This window comes from Cololabis saira, chromosome 8 (genome assembly GCF_033807715.1).
Source record: "Cololabis saira isolate AMF1-May2022 chromosome 8, fColSai1.1, whole genome shotgun sequence".
Lineage (NCBI taxonomy): Eukaryota > Metazoa > Chordata > Actinopteri > Beloniformes > Belonidae > Cololabis > Cololabis saira.
Genome location: NC_084594.1, coordinates 20,140,944 through 20,157,256, shown reverse-complemented (window position 1 = coordinate 20,157,256; position 16,313 = coordinate 20,140,944). Strand labels below are relative to the sequence as shown.

At 38.8% G+C, this 16,313-nt stretch overlaps 3 protein-coding genes across 7 annotated transcripts in view; 1 reads left to right on the top strand and 2 right to left on the bottom strand.

Moving 5' to 3' along the window:
• usp49 (ubiquitin specific peptidase 49) overlaps positions 1–1,057 on the bottom strand; it is a 13,283-nt gene extending 12,226 nt beyond the window's left edge. For 2 of the 5 annotated variants that reach the window (XM_061727073.1, XM_061727072.1), the window contains exon 1: positions 764–1,057. The gene's annotated coding sequence lies outside the window, so the exon portion shown is untranslated. The other 3 variants (XM_061727074.1, XM_061727076.1, XM_061727075.1) reach the window with 3 other exon arrangements.
• Positions 1,058–2,182: 1,125 nt separating this feature from the next.
• Positions 2,183–7,902, bottom strand: med20 (mediator complex subunit 20). The gene is made up of 4 exons (XM_061727071.1): positions 7,780–7,902; positions 7,392–7,537; positions 4,500–4,753; positions 2,183–4,413 (listed from the first exon to the last, which is right to left on the bottom strand). Exons 1-4 carry the CDS (start codon positions 7,854–7,856, stop codon positions 4,192–4,194), a joined length of 699 nt encoding a protein of 232 aa, XP_061583055.1. The 5' UTR covers positions 7,857–7,902; the 3' UTR covers positions 2,183–4,191.
• A 143-nt stretch (positions 7,903–8,045) lies between these two features.
• On the top strand, positions 8,046–15,606 carry bysl (bystin-like). The gene is made up of 7 exons (XM_061728490.1): positions 8,046–8,433; positions 9,881–10,037; positions 10,133–10,271; positions 10,704–10,837; positions 11,328–11,488; positions 14,607–14,709; positions 14,861–15,606. Exons 1-7 carry the CDS (start codon positions 8,166–8,168, stop codon positions 15,213–15,215), a joined length of 1,317 nt encoding a protein of 438 aa, XP_061584474.1. The 5' UTR covers positions 8,046–8,165; the 3' UTR covers positions 15,216–15,606.
• The last annotated feature ends 707 nt before the right edge of the window (positions 15,607–16,313 follow it).

Sequence of the window (16,313 nt, the reverse complement as noted above, 5' to 3'; positions counted from 1 at the left end):
AAGCCATAATCAGCAATATCAAAATAATAAAAGGCTTGCAAATATTTCAGTTGATTTGTAATGAATCCAGAATGTATGACATTTTTGTTTTTTTAATTGAATTACAGAAAATAAAGAACTTTATCACAATATTCAAATTTTCTGAGACAGTCCTGTAGAGAACAAGGTAGTGCCGAAAAACAATTTATATCCTCCCTCACAACAATAATAAAAATAGAGAAACATATTTTCTTATCAACACCCTACGCCGTAGCCTCTGCGTCGCTTTAACGCAGGACCATAAATCAGGCTTTAGCCGCTAAGCGGTAGCTGCAGCTCTGCCTGCGGGGCTTAGACCGCTTAGAGAAAGAGAAAAAACAGGAGGAGAAAGAGAGAAAGAAGGAACAAACGCCGCACTTCGTTTAAACACCGGTTAAGCAGACTGTGTTTCTTCAGTTGGGTAACAGTTATGCCGCGTTCCATTTACCTCGGAACTGGGAACTGGGAATGGCAACCATCTTGGAATGGTAACTCGGGGGTGGTGAAGCTTCTCCCACTTTCCCAGTAGGAAATCCCACTTCGAGGGGCGTTCCAGTTGAAAATTCCGACTGGGAACTGAGAAATTCCGACTTCCGAGGACAAATGGAACGCGGCATTAGCACTAGCGGCTGAGGACAATCGAAGTTAGCGCTTGTAGTGTTGTTGTTGGTCGATACCGCTCCGGTGGTCGGGCAAAAACTCCCCGGTGACACCCCCCCATTCACCTGGTCCCCATGCACATCACCTGGTAACTGGAGAGCTGGTCACCACAGCCACCATGCATGCATGCATCCATGCACCTAAGCATCCGTGGGTCCGGGACGCTCACAGCGGCTCTTGTTGTCCTCCTCCTCCCCGCAGATTGAACAACCCAACCCTCGATCCGAGCCCGGACCCCGCTGCTCTCATTGGACCGGGCTTTGGAGCCAGCCGACTTCTCATTGGCGGAGCGGCTGAACAACAGGCAGCAGGACGGACCCACAGTCCGTCCATCCGTCCGTCCATCCGTACGTCCGCCGAGGCCACATGGAAGAAGCGTAGACATGTATCCGTATCCGCCCCGTGGAGCTGCTGCGGTACGTTAACGACGCCGCCATGTTGGATGGGGCAAGACTGCGCTGTAAACTAATATAAGTTAATGGACTTATTTTCATAAAGCGCCTTTCTACAAAGAAATTTATGTTTTACATCTCATTTATTCATTCACACACGCACTAATATACTTGGGAAACAGTTAGGCAACAAATATAATATATTTAATTTTCTCAAATGGCAAAAATAAGAACTTTATTGATCCCACATAGGAGTAATTCATGTTAATCAGCTATACAGGACGGTCTCAGAAAATTAGAATATTGTGATTTTCTGTAATGCAATTACAAAAACAAAAAAGGCCTTACATTCTGGATTCATTACAAATCAACTCAAATATTGCAAGCTTTTTATTATTTTAATATTGCTGATCATGGCTTACAGGGAAGAAAACTCAAATACCTAGTATTCTGGGAATCTTAATCTTAAACTGTAAGCCATAATCAGCTATATTAAAATAATAAAAGGCTTGCAATATTTGGGTTGATTTGTAATGAATCCAGAATGTATGATATTTTTGTTTTTGTAATTGCATTACAGAAAATAAAGAACTTTATTACAATATTCTAATTTTCTAAGACAGTCCTGTAGAGAACAAGGTAGTGCCGAAAAACTATCCTCCCTCACAAAAATAAGAAAAATAGAGACACATATTTTCTTATCAACAAATGTTTCTTATAAACATATTTAAAATTTTTCAAGTAACAAAATAATATTTGAACACATTATTTCAAATGTTATTTTATTGTCTGAAAAATGGTTCAAATATGTTATTTGACAAATTTAAAATTTGTTTGTTGGCCATCAGACAGCCCTGACCTCATTTCATGTCAGGAGGAATGGACCAGGTCCAATAAGACATCTGGAACCTGTGGAAGGTCACCCAAAACAGTTAAAATCAATTTGACCAGTCCCATCCAACTACTACTCATGACTTGTAATAGTAAGTTAATAGCTAATATCATTCAACAGGAGTCAGTGTATTTAAAATTCTGACTTAAAAACTATAATCTTCAAAGAATTCTCTTTATTCTTAAATTTTACGAATGGTAAAATCAAAATTCCTGACTGACCAACAACAGGAAAACTTCCTCAACTTTACTATCTTTACTAGAGACAAAAAAAGTTCATCTATTTTTCTTAATACTCCGTAAACGTCTTCTTGCAACTGTATATCTTATAGTTTTAATTAGCAGAAGTTGCTTCTGTAGCTCAATAGCTTTGCATTTCAGTCAGACAATTCAGTTTAGGCTCCATTCAAGCTAAGTTTATCAAACTTACACATAAATACAGAGGTGTAGGACCAATAGGACCCCCAACCAAGGACAAATTGAGTTCTGTATTTTCCGCACAATAAGGCGCACTTAAAATCCATAATTTTTCTTAAAAATCGGCAGTGTGCCCTATAATCAGGTGAGCCTCATGTATAAATCTTGTGTCAACTGACCTCGAACCAGTTTTATGTTGTACACTGAGCTCAATAATCTGTCAAAATGTTTTAGTGCAACTTTGGTAAGTAAGAAGCCGCTCTGCTTTATTGATTGTCGGACGGTTCAGCTGACACTGGGACGTTGTATTAAAGTCAATCCTGGCCAACGTTTTTAGCGTAAACCCAATTTTTAAATGTGTATCATAATCTGATTATAATCAAATGTTGGAATACAACGTTGTTCCAACCTCACACTAACTTCATAAATGCCTGACATCATGAAACAGAATTTGTCATGGGCATTAAATTAACTTTGTGTCTTTCATAATGTATGGGTCCTGTCACAGTAAATAAGTTGAACAGTTAAATCAACTGTTTAACATGTTAAGTTTACTTGGGAAAAATCACTTATGAACTTCAATAAAAGCACCTTTCCCAAAATGTTAAGGAATTTATGTGTCACAATGTGGAAACAGCAGAAAAATAAAAGAGATGACTTCACAGGTATTTAGATTTTATCAAACAAAATGTTGTTGTTCTGTGATATGACTTCAAATAAAAGCATCACCAGACTACTCGGCTTGTTTGCAGCTCCGAACATCTGCAAGAGCTGCGCAAGGATCACAATATTTTTAACTTTAATGCTCACAAATCCTTTGAGACATTATCAATAAGCAGCACAACATTTTCATCTGCGATGCTTCGTTTGAAAGCACAAGAGTTAGGGACTTAGAGATCTTGCACTGCTGAGTGCAGCCTGTTCTGGATAAGGTGCTGCCTGTGCTGCATGGGAGTCACATGAACTCAGTTTGGATTCTTGAATCACGTTGAACCAAGAGAAGTCAAATAATGATACGGGACACAAACAGTAGGTAGGAAATATGTTTCCTTTATGAATGTTTTTGATGATATTTAGCAAATTAAATTTAGAAATGTGAATTGATCAACTATCAGACCATCCCAACAAGTTATAAACCATTTATGCCTACATTTAATCCCTTAATAAGTTCCTTCTGATTAAGAGAAGTTCCCCGCAGACAGAACAAGAGAATTGATGGATAGTTGTTTGTATCTTTTTCACCCACATCCTAACATTGAGGTGGGAGTGTTCCTGGTAATCTCATGAAAGTGTATACTGTGTGTTGTGCAGGAGCTGCTCCGAGTTATTTAGATGTTTTCTTTTTGATAAATTTGTGCCTATCAGTCGTCAGTTTGGACTTCAATGATGTTTTTAGGGTCTTATCTCTCAATCTTTCCATATAACCTTAACATAATTACCATTTCAAAATGAGGTGATACACCCCAGTGTACCTACCAGAACTGGGAATCTTAGATTTCCATGTGGTTCTTTGCTGCATGTCTTCCTGGCCACTTTCCTGTCTCACCACTTGAGTGTCACCAGTAAGAAAACATCTTAAAATAAAAATGTTCCAACTTTTACTGTCAGATATAAACATAGCTCTTACAACATCTCTTAACAGTGCCTGGATGTCTCCACCAGGTATTTTTAATACAAAATGTGTTTTAGAAGTGGAAAAAAATTATTAAAATGCCAGTCTTTCAAAAACTCCCAGATAACAGAATGTTTATGTGACCAGATGCAACATTAATAGAAAAATAAAAAAATATAGATGCACATCTCCACTGCCAACTCAACGCACATTACTTCCTGGCATCTGCAGCTTGCGAAGTTTGTTGAACAGCTCTAAATACTGAGCCATGGTGTCAGTGCAATCTGCTGGTGCGAAGAGACCCTCAGGTTTGCTAGCAAACACAGATGGAAGTTCAGGGACATTTGAGCCGAGAAAAGATTGCATGAATTCCTTCACGAGGTTCCAGCAGTCCCCAGGAACCACGCAGGGACAGTATTCCACCTGAGTAAATCAGAGAACGGATCAATTCCATTTCAGAGAGATAATGTGCGTCTCCTGTCTTACTATCAAGTCTCATTCACACATACCTCCACTGATATCCCTCTGGCACTGGAGCTCATCGTCACTACGCCGACCTTTATTAAGAAGTCACAGTAGCGATATCTCGAACCGCGGCACTCAACCTTGTGTCCCTTGGCATTCTGGAAATGACTTTTGAGCTTCACCATGAGAACGTCAAAGTTTGCATCTGCTACGAGGCAGGGTCCTCCTTCAAACAGAGCCATGCAGCTCAGGGGAGTTTCAGAGTTGTGCATGACGTACAAGAGCTTGGACGGCTGACCTGTAATGGACATAAGAGTGACTGAGAAGTAAGGAAATGTATGAAGTACTGCAAATAAGTAAACACACTAAGTGTTTGGATTTTACTAAGCTGGGACAGATTTCTCACATGGGGACAACCCATTCTTTCTCTGTTTGTTGTCTACACATATATTGTCATTGACATTTATTAAAGTTTAAGGGGTTATTGCTCAACAGCTTCATTTAATTTGTATATTCAGCCCTGCAATACAGTCAAAACTAAAAAAGGTATAGGCAGGCCAGTAGCATACCGGTGCCACTATGATTCATGCAGAATGTGATTTTTTTTGGGTAGGAATAAATGGAACGGGATAAAAATCTGTATTGCAGCAAAGGTTACCCTAAAACCTCAATCCTACATTAATATTTTCATCACAGAAGTGAAAAAATGACCACTTCTAGGAACAGCAACATTAGGTATTAGTTATTTATAACAGTTTAGTTGGCCTTTTTATTTCTTTGATCCAGAGCACACTGGGTAAATTTCTCCCCAAAGTAAATCTAGCATACTGCTTTGTCTGACCACGATGAAGGTGTTTGCTGTGCCAAGGTCCAGGTACAGATGCCTCCAAGCACATTGATGCCACCTCTCGACAGGTTTACCATAAGGCTTCTTTGTTTGCACTGTAAAAGGCAAAATATATCTTCACACTGTAAAGCCTAACAAATGTTTAGCTATTCATGAATGACAGCTATCCATGCAGTGCCAAGTGAGGGATTGGAGTTCAGGGGTGTCCAGTTTAGACTTGCATCCCTTTGACCTTTAAAATTCCTCCAAATCCCTTGAATTGTTTAAAGGGATTGTGACATGAAAAACAAATTTTTCTTGATTTTTTGTGTTTTGTTGGGTGTCTTGACATCAATTACACCCAAAAAACAACAAACTTTTAACATTCAGTGTATTGTGTGCTTTCTGGGATTTTCCGCATAACTGTGCAAAAACGTCCCACCTGGTTTGGTGGCGGATCGTTACGTAACGATCCGCTAAATCACCGCCCCCTCCACCCAGCTCCCTGCCTCCTCTCCTCTCCAGCGCACCATAAAGGCCGATTTATGGTTCCGCGTTACACCGACGCAGAGCCTACGGCGTAGGGTTACGCGGCGACGCGCACACTACGCTGAACCCTACGGCGTAGGATCTGCGTCGATTTAACGCGGAACCATAAATCAGGCTTAACACGGAGCTGTTTAGAGCCTCTTTTGTTCTAATCACCGGAGGAAAACTGCTAAGAAGACCCGCGGCCACTGACTGGACTTAAGATAAGGGGACACTTTATTTACATGCCTTTATTTTTGTGATTGTTTGCTGTGGACTGTCTGCTTCGCCCTGCTGCTTTTCCGTGCATGCTTCGCCTATCGCTCCCGGCTTAACTCTCCGACGCCGCTGTGAGTGTATTGCTCGCGGGGAGCTGCGGTCCCGGTCCTCTGGTCCCGGTTGGACTTCATCCCCGGGCTGTAGTCGCCCTGTCTGGGCTGTGTGTCGGTGTTTGTGGTCGGTGTGCGCGCGTGTGTGTGGATACGCCGGCAGAAGTGTGTAGCGGTTGGTTGGAGGAGGTTTGGAGGAGGAGCGGGGCAATGATTGACAGGAAAGGGGGAAAAGGACCCGTTTTTCACGGCGCAAAAAAACACTGTCATAAAAAGCCAGGAATGGAGTACTAGAGTGAAGTTTTTCTTGTTACACTCTTTTAGACACATTTGAGGGATGTTGGCCAAGACTTTTAATAGTGTTAAAAGCATGTTAAAAATGATGTCACAATACCTTTAATGATACCAAGCACAGTGGAGACAGAAAAGTGAAAATCATTTCTAATCCAATTTGAGGAGTTTACGTGTGATGATTCTAAGTTGCCCATGGCCTCTTTATGTGGCCCTGGACTGGCGACCTGTCTTTCACCCATAGAGAGCAGGGATAGCCTCCAGCCGATCCCCCTCACCCTATATACAGGACTGTCTCAGAAAATTTGAATATTGTGATATCGTTCTTTATTTTCTGTAATGCAATTAAAAAAACAAAAATGTCATACATTCTGGATTCATTACAAAGCAACTGAAATATTGCAAGCCTTTTATTATTTTAATATTGCTGATTATGGCTTACAGTTTAAGATTAAGATTCCCAGAATATTCAAATTTTTTGAGATAGGATATTTGTTTTCTTAAGCTGTAAGCCATGATCAGCAATATTAAAATAATAAAAGGATTGCAATATTGCAGTTGATTTGTAATTAATCCAGAATGTATGACATTTTTGTTTTTGTAATTGCATTACAGAAAATCACAATATTCTAATTTTCTGAGACAGTCCTGTATATGAATAATGGGGTATAGATAATAGCTGATTTTGTAAATCTTAAAGAAAAAAATCACTTCCTTATTAGCTCCAACTTGCCCCTGTCAAAAATAATTACATACATCATATATATATACATATATACATACATACATACACATACACATACACACACACCAAATGTTTGGACACCCTTCCCCATTTGTTTGAATGAGAAAGTGTGTCCAAACTTTTGGTCTGTACTGTATAAATATGGACCTGAAATCGAAGAGTTTGCATACAATAACAAATGAAATGAAAGTCAATTAAAAAATTAATAAAACATTACCAGGGACATTTCCTGTAGCATGGTACGTCTCACAGTCGACACAGAAGCTGCCCTGCTTCACGGCTCCCAACTGCTCCAGCTTTTTGTGCAGGAGGTCCACAGTCTGCTGCACACTCTTCCCCTCAGTCACAGGGACCTGGCACACACTGTGCATCACATCATGTAGAAAACATCAGCACCACCTCTGGAAATGATGGCCAGTTACTGCTCTGCTCGCTGTCAGAGCACTGAATGAATAAATGAAACAAAGCAATGCAGACTGGCCAGGCGCAAAATTACACACAATGGTCAGATATTTAAGAAGAACCAAGAACGACAACAAGAAATGCATCGTTCCACAAAAGCATTTGAAGGCAAATAAAGATACAAACATAAAATACTATCATACCAAGTTACCCCCATTGATGTTTCTTTGGGTGTTACAGTCAATCTGTCCGTACTACATCCGGTTACACGATTGGTCATCCGGTTATGTTAAATTAGCTTTTTTATCTTACATTTTAAATAAAGTTAATTTAGAGGCAAATACATATTTTTAGAATTCATTGTGCTTGAAGTTTTTTATGGACTTTACAAATAATAAAAGTAAAATAATAATAATAATAACCTGAGGGTAAAAAGACCGGATGTTACGTAATATTCCTTTAGTCACGTCCGCCGCACAGGACGTCCCCACGTGTCCGCTACTATCTGACTGTTTACAGTCTTTTGGTAGCGAATGTTAACACACAACCGAACAAACTCTGTCCTAACAGTTCCGGCCAAAGTGCAGCAATGCCGAAAGTGAACAAGATGAAAGGCGGAGGAGCAGAGAAGAGCGGCGGAGCGGTGGCCCTGGCCGACCAGATCCTGCATGCGGACACTGTTCGAGCCCGGGGCCGGGTGAAGAGCAGAGACATGCTGGCAGAGGAGGAGGACAAGTACGTGGACGAGCGACTGTCACGCAAAATCCTGCAACAGGCTCGAATCCAACAAGAGGAACTCCAGAGCGAGTATGGCCTGGCACCGGAGAAGAAGAAGAAAGCCCCGGCCACAGTTCTCGGTAATGTTGTAATGTTGTTGTGGGTTCGTCAGTAGGGCTGCCACCTTTCAGAAATAGAAATAAGGGATGCCCTGATTTCAGCAGCGCAGGAGCCAAAAATAAGCCCCAAAACTTCTAAACTGAATAGAAATGTGTTTTATTTTATATGAAAAAACAAAATGCTTTGATTTAAAGTTTAAGGTGCTTTAATAGCGTTGAACTTTCCTGACTGTACAGACTAGCATACTAGCAACTGAAATATCCTCCTATGCTACGTATGTCCATATCAGCCCAGATGTATAATATAGCCTACAGGTGAAGAATATGGTGTAAAAGTTAACTTATTTCAATAATTCAAGTAGAATATGGTGTAAAAGTTAACTTATTTCAATAATTAAACTAGAATATGGTGTAAAGGTTAATTTATTTCCATAATTCAACTAGAATATGGTGTAAAAGTTAATTTATTTCAATAATTCAACTAGAATATGATGTAAAAATGAATTTATTTCAATGATTCAACTAGAATATGGTGTAAAAGTTAATATATTTCAATAATTCAACTAGAATATGATGTAAAAATGAATTTATTTCAATAATTCAACTAGAATATGGTGTAAAAGTTCATTTATTTCAATAATTCAACTAGAATATGGTGTAAAAGTTCATTTATTTCAATAATTCAACTAGAATATGGTGTAAAAGTTGTTAAGCCTTTATTTGTTGTAATTTTGATGATGGAATTGTCTATTGATTTCATAAAATATTCTCTAATTTATTTTTTATTTGGGGGTTTTCATAAACTGAGCCATAATCATCAAAATGTTAACAAATAAAGGCTTGAAATATTTCACTTTGAATGTAGTGGGGAAATAATATATTTGTTTCACCTTTTAGTTAAATTTACTACGAATGACGTTTTGCGATATATTCAAATGTTCCGACCTTCACCTGTATATTATGACATCAATAAATAAGAGCATAATATATGTCCGTATTGGTTCAATACGGAACGCAACTTTTAATTCCCAATTCCCGCCCCCTACCTGGAGGTGAAGCCCGAGTCCTCCCCGCTGTCTGGCTCATATTTGATCTGGGCACAGACGCAGCAGGTCCTGTTGTCCCGCCACAAAGATTTTGCTGGACTTAATGTTTCCTGTGTTTTATTGTTTTATGTTCATTATTGATAAATTTAGTGTTGATGTGTGTGTGACAGACGTGTGTATGGGGCGTTAATGAAAATACGGGACAAATTGCGTCCCGTATTAGTTCAATAAGGGACGCAACATTTTTTTCTCAAGTAAAGGACAATTCCATATTTTACGGGACGGGTGGCAACCCTATTCGTCAGTTTCAACAGAATCACGAGTGGCACTATCGAGATACATCCTTTGACGTTTGCTGTGCATTGATGACCATTAATTCCAACCAGTTAATGTTATGGCCTTGTTTTGTAATCAAATCTTAGGGCCCGAGTCTCAGGATGCAGACTCAGACGAGGAATGGCCCGCGCTGGGAGAAGGTGGTGCAGGTGGTGGTGATGCTGAATGTGACACAGACATTGTTGTAGACCCTGACGACGAGAAGGCCATTGAGATGTTCATGAACAAAAACCCCCCTATGAGGCAAGATGCAGCACAATTCTGACTTGATCTGGAGTTGTGGGGATAAATAACTCTATGTTAAGGTTTCTCTTTTCTTCTCTTTGTGATTCCTATAGACGGACTTTAGCTGACATAATCATGGAGAAGATCACTGAGAAGCAGACTGAGGTGGGAACTGTGATGTCTGAGGTGTCAGGGTGTCCGATGCCCCAGCTGGACCCGAGAATAATCGAAGTTTACAAAGGTGTCAGCAAGGTGAGATGATTTACAATAGATATCAGTGTGGAATTAACTATCAATGAAAAAAACATTCCCGAAAAAAATCTGACGTAATGGATGAAGTACCGACATTAGATGTGAAAATTATTTTAATAATAGACTGTACAATGCACAGCTAATATATAAACATAACTGAACACCTAAAGGAGTAAGATCTTGGAAAACCTCTCAAGCATACTAAATAAAGTAAATAAAGGAATATATAATTTATGTGTAAATATGATCTGTAGTTGCTCTGGAGACTCACAATGACCAAATAAGGGTTACAACGACAAAACAAAAACAGACACAATTCTTTGTAGTCAGGTATATTTTGTCTGTTGCTGTAGCAAGTGTCTGTGTTTTCTAATAAAATGAAAAACAGATGAGGAGCAGTTCAACAGTGATCATTTCTCTCTTTTGCTTTAGGTTCTGTCAAAATATCGAAGTGGTAAACTGCCCAAGGCTTTTAAAATAATACCAGCGCTTTCAAACTGGGAGCAGGTCCTGTATTTGACTGACCCTGAGGGCTGGACTGCAGCTGCCGTGTACCAAGCAACAAGGTGAATTTCTGTTAGATTTGTGTTTTTATCAATGTTGTTTCCCCGACAGCTTGGATTGGTACAGTATGTATTTTAAAACATTTCCTGTTATATTTTTCCATTGTGGATGCCAAAGTACTCAATCCATTATGTCCGTCCTAGTTTTTTGTTTCCTTCTATTTAAGTACCAAAACCAGTGATACAGTATGATTGTCCAAAGGTGGAGCTGCAGTGATTTGTCAATAGTTAAACATTATGTGGCTTCATTTCCTTTTTGTTTTGTACTGATCTAGAATAGTCATGTCTTTGGTGGCGGTATTATTATATCAACGTTATAGACTTTAACACACAGATATAATCTCATGCTGTTACTTATCTGATGTATGGTCTACATCAGAACCCACTGTACCAACCCAAATTGATCCGTACCACACAGTGTGAATGTGGCGTTCTTTCCTCCAGATGTTTTAACATGGTACAATAAAGTCATTTTTGTATGTTTCTGTTGCAGAATTTTCTCCTCGAATCTAAAAGAACGGATGGCTCAGCGATTTTACAACTTGGTACTGCTGCCCCGAGTGCGGGATGACATTGCAGAATACAAGCGACTCAACTTTCATCTCTACAGCGCCCTGAAAAAGGCTCTGTTCAAACCTGGAGCATGGTTCAAAGGTGAGATTGATTTGTTTAGGAGTGAAATAACAAGATTGATGGTAATCTCTTGTGGCTTCTCCAGTTCAAGACTTTGATTCTGCGAATCCAATTCTGGCATGGACATGTATGGCTGGATTTCTAGACTTGTGATAGTTTGAAAACTAAAGAAATCTCTCAAAGTTTTGTCTATCTGCGCTTGGTTTGGAGCTCAATGTTTCTGATCAGCAACTAAAATAATTACAAACTGAATGAAGACTGTCTGGTCATGACCATCAGACCTCTTTAAAGAAGATGCCGTTTAAGGTGAATAGGGATTGATAGAGAGAAGTTATAGATAAATACAATTCCTTGACTCTGTTTCATGTAATATATTTTCAATGCAAGTTGGAACAAATTGTGTGATCGTACTTTCCAAAAGCAAAAAAAAAAAACACCCCTCTGATGAGGTAGAAGACAAGTGTGCTTGACTTAATTGTCAGCTTTAAGCACCTCTGAGGATATTTAAGATAGAACCCCAGAAAGGTAAAGCAGAACATCCACAGGACAACGCAGGTGCTGCAGAAAAATGTTTAGCAGAGACGGCAGTGATGGAGCGCTGCGTCAGGATACGTTACTGACAAACAGAACTGTTTTGGGGTTGTCAGAGGAAACCTCACATGAGAAGAAATCACAGAGTTGACGTTGGGCATTGTCTGGATAAGCCAAAGGGTTCCACGACGAGAAACAATTGACCACCTTGGCTGCTGCCAGAGGCTTTATAAACATGAAAAGAGGACCATGCTACCAATTCTGATCTGTTTTGAGATTAACTTTTGTAGAATTAGTTTAAGAAGCAGCTGGATCCCCAAAAGATTATGATGATGAAAGAATCCATTTTGTAACCGCTTGTTAACTAAAGTCCAATTTTATAAACCAGTGAGCATTGTGTTTGCAGTTCTGCGTGGGTTTCTGGTGCAATGAAAGTCAACAAGACTTAAAGAGGCTTGTGCAGAAGCTGCAATAACAATAGTTGTATGAGAACTGAAGGGATTATCTTTTTGGTTTGGATTTACTGGCTGGCTCCTCTTATAGTGGACAGCAAATTAATTGCTGAATACTTTTTAAAAAAATTATTATTATTTGTCAGTTTTAATTTAGTTTCAATGTACAACTTTCTTGATACTTCTACGCAACAAAATGGAAAGAAGAATGTATTCAACCAAATATCAAGACATCTTGGAGGCAAATATAAATTTCACTTGCAGCCTATCTGGTTTTTGAACAATAGCCTGCATGTCTCACAAGATAATGCTTTCATCAAATACCAAGTAGACGATGGGCTAAAATCCAGTCAAATCTGACCACTGGAGAAAATATGCGGGTGAAGTAAATGAATGAGAGGATTTAACGGCTTGTCATAAAGCAGAAAACTCAAGCTTCTTGGGACATGTCACAGTTTTAATTTTAGCACTAGATTTAGACATTTTATTCTGAGAAAGTTGACAGAGGATTAGCTGGTGTCCATAGGGTGGTTGACACAATTTGTTCTAGACGGATAATAATGAATACACTGCAGTTAAATTGGGTCAAATCATATCCGGCGTATATTTAGAATTGATCGTTGAAGACATTTTCCCTTTAATCCTATTGAGTCCTGTGTTTATAAATTGTCCCAGTTTGGAGAAACTGTTATCCAGAACCAATCCATGACCTCAATAAAAAGAATGGGGGGGGGGTAAATAAATATATAAAAGTTAATAAAATATAAAAAGAAATTGTCGTATGAATAATCACCATTAGGGGGCAGTGTTGCTCTCTAATACAGTTGCACTCACAAGTGTACATACTGTTCACAAAAAGAAACTTTTTTTTTTTTTTTTACTCTGTGTAAAGTTGGGAAGATTTTTCTTGTTCTAGCTCAGTTTTTCTTCTTTTTTTTCTTTCAACAAGGCACATCATCAAACATAAGATCCTCATTGTAAGATATAACAAGAAAAATGGAAACATGTTGTATATTCTTCAAGGTACCAGAATTATCTGTTCAAACAATAATATGCATACCCATGGGAGCACATAGCTGTCATACTGCTCAGGAGGTGGAAACCTTCTCTGTCCCAGAGATGAGTGGGCTGTATTCAGGATCAACAACTGAAGACCTTGTAAAGAGTTTGGCTGAAACAAGGAGAGTATCGAAAAAATTCATTAAAATTTAAGCTTAATTTTGGGAGGTGCATTCAGTTGTCTGACGAGACTTAACTTGAACTGTTTTATTATGATTATCATTATGTTTGGAGGAAAAAAGGGGTGTGTGGAGGTGGCACTACCATACTGCGGGGCTACGTTGTTGCAAGACAAACTGGTACATCCAGATGGATGGCATAATGAAATAATATTCTGGATTTAATAAAACAACACCTGATGACGTCAGCTGAGCGAAATCGTGGGGGTGGGTGGGTCTTGGAAGTGGACAGCATCCTAAAGTACATCTCCAAAACAGTTGCAAAGTCGCTTGCAGACCACAAAATTAAGGTATTTGAGTAGCGATGTAAAACGTGTGAACTTCCTTTATAAAATGTGAAGGTGGCATTGAGAAGCAAAAGCAGAAATGCCCAGAAATACAATTTGGCTCTATAAGTTTTGTCAGGAGAAATGGGCCTGCAAAACATTGAAACCAATAATTTAAAGCAGATTTCAGTCAATTAAACAAATACTAACCAAGGGTATGTGATCATTTGACTTCGAAGAAATGAATAATACAATTATCTCATATCATTTAGACAGCTTTCAAATAAAACAGTTTCACAAATCCTGACTGACCTAACACAGTAAAGCTGCCTTAACTTTACTATCAGAACAGGATTTTATTAAAAAAAATTGTAAACAGTAAGGAAGCATTTAATCATTGTTTGACATTGTAGCTGAATAGATAGCAATAAGTATTTGTGTACACTCTCCCATTACTGTGAGAGAATTAAAGCTGTTGGTAAGTAGATTACCAGTAAATATTTGTCTAATCAAGGGAACTAATACTTTCCAAATTGTAAACAGCTTTTTCATTAACATTTCACACAAAATTTAAAAATTAAGGTGCTAGTTTTCTGTCTCAGCAGTAACTCCTGGAGCACCCCTAATATTTTGTGTCTCATTTGTCTCTCAGGCATACTGATTCCTCTGTGTGAGTCTGGGACATGCACGCTGAGAGAAGCCATCATCATTGGGAGCATACTCACTAAGTGTTCGATCCCTGTGCTACACTCCAGGTAAGGCCCCTTCACACTGACGTTCACTTATGCACAAATATCAGTGTATTCTTGTTTGGTGAAGGGTTAGGCCATTGTTGCAAACCTTTTACGGTGTTCTGCAGCCGTGAGTTCTGTGTTATGTAACAGGCTGGATTTTCTTGTCTTTCAGTGCTGCAATGCTTAAGTTGGCAGAGATGGAGTACAACGGTGCCAACAGCATTTTCCTGCGTCTCCTCCTAGACAAGAAGTACGCCCTGCCCTTCCGTGTTCTAGATGCCTTGGTGGCTCACTTCCTGTCTTTCCGCAGTGAAAAACGTGTTCTTCCTGTGCTGTGGCATCAGAGTCTACTCACCCTGGCCCAGCGCTACAAAGCTGACCTGTCCTCTGAACAAAAAGAAGCCCTGCTGGAGCTGCTCAAGATTCAAATGCATCCTAACATTTCTGCAGAGATCCGCAGGGAGTTACAAAACTCTGAGTCCAGGGACATTGAAATCGGGCTCCCTGTTACAGTTGAAATGGATTGATGGAGTCTGGTGTGGTGCTTCATCCACATCTTTCAACTTTGCAAAGAATGAAAAGACTTTTGCAAATCATTATCCTGTTGTGATCAGAGAAGCACAGTTCCTCTGTAGTTTCTCAGAGCTGGAAGTGTGTTCCCTATCTGGACTGGTTTGAACATTAAAGAAAAAAAACTACTACTCATCACTTTTGATGTAGCTGCAGGAATTTCTGAGCTTGTGAATACAAAGACTGCTATTGTGTATGCTTGATTAAAAGCAACTGTGGTTCTGAAGCAACTGTTTGAATTAAAAATCAACTTAACCCCTTCAAAGTTGGTCAGTTTATTCATGTTATGCTGGTTTACCCTAGTTGGTAAAATAAAGTTAAAACCAACTACATAATGTCAAAAAGGTAAAGCTACAGATTATTCTGTCATTAAAGGTATTGAGATTAAATGTGCTGCTGAGGTAAGGTCAACCATTATCTTTTTTTTTTTTTCCCTAAGCTAACTTACCGTAATGTGAAACAAATATTCCTTTGATGAGAATACCACTGAGACACAATCCATGGTTCAGTAGGGATCTGGTTGCAGGAATATTTGTTCACATTTAAGACGATATCAAGCGTCAGTGAGTAACACAGATTTGTGTGTGTGTCAGGGTCCATTAACATTGACCCTTTAATACCCGACATTTGAAATAATACAGTGAAAATCACACAATGTTTTTATGAAGTGCTTTTGTTCTGAAAACCTCCATTTTGTTTTAACAGTTTCTAAATATTTTTTTTTAATCATGAATATATTATGTTATTTAAATTATTTTTTTATTGCATAATTATTTTATTAATATGATGTAGTGAAGGGGTCTCCGATGTTCATATAATATAAATATGATGCATATTGCATTATAGGGGTAATCCAGTCAGTTCAGCTCATTAATTTTGTTATGTTTGCTGTCGCACGCTGTGGATTTTGTTAATTTTGTTTTTTTTTACCACAGTGGGTCTACCTTTATTTGATTATTTATATATTGAATTGTGGGACAAATCCACGCACACTAATCTATTTGACATTGAACACAAGACCACAATACGATAGATCGATCTTTATTGTCATTATC

Bases quoted from the DNA above. Each gene is read 5' to 3' on its own strand.
- med20 (XM_061727071.1), bottom strand. From the start codon at position 7,856: ATGACCAATCGTGTAACCGGATGTAGTACGGACAGATTGACTGTAACA. The intron at 4,754-7,391 runs GTAATGTTTTAT...TGTCCATTACAG, and splicing joins TGCTACAGGAAATGTCCCTG to GTCAGCCGTCCAAGCTCTTG. The intron at 4,414-4,499 runs GTATGTGTGAAT...TGATTTACTCAG, and splicing joins CCAGAGGGATATCAGTGGAG to GTGGAATACTGTCCCTGCGT.
- bysl (XM_061728490.1), top strand. From the start codon at position 8,166: ATGCCGAAAGTGAACAAGATGAAAGGCGGAGGAGCAGAGAAGAGCGGC. The intron at 10,038-10,132 runs GCAAGATGCAGC...TGATTCCTATAG, and splicing joins AACAAAAACCCCCCTATGAG to ACGGACTTTAGCTGACATAA. The intron at 14,710-14,860 runs GTAAGGCCCCTT...CTTGTCTTTCAG, and splicing joins ATCCCTGTGCTACACTCCAG to TGCTGCAATGCTTAAGTTGG.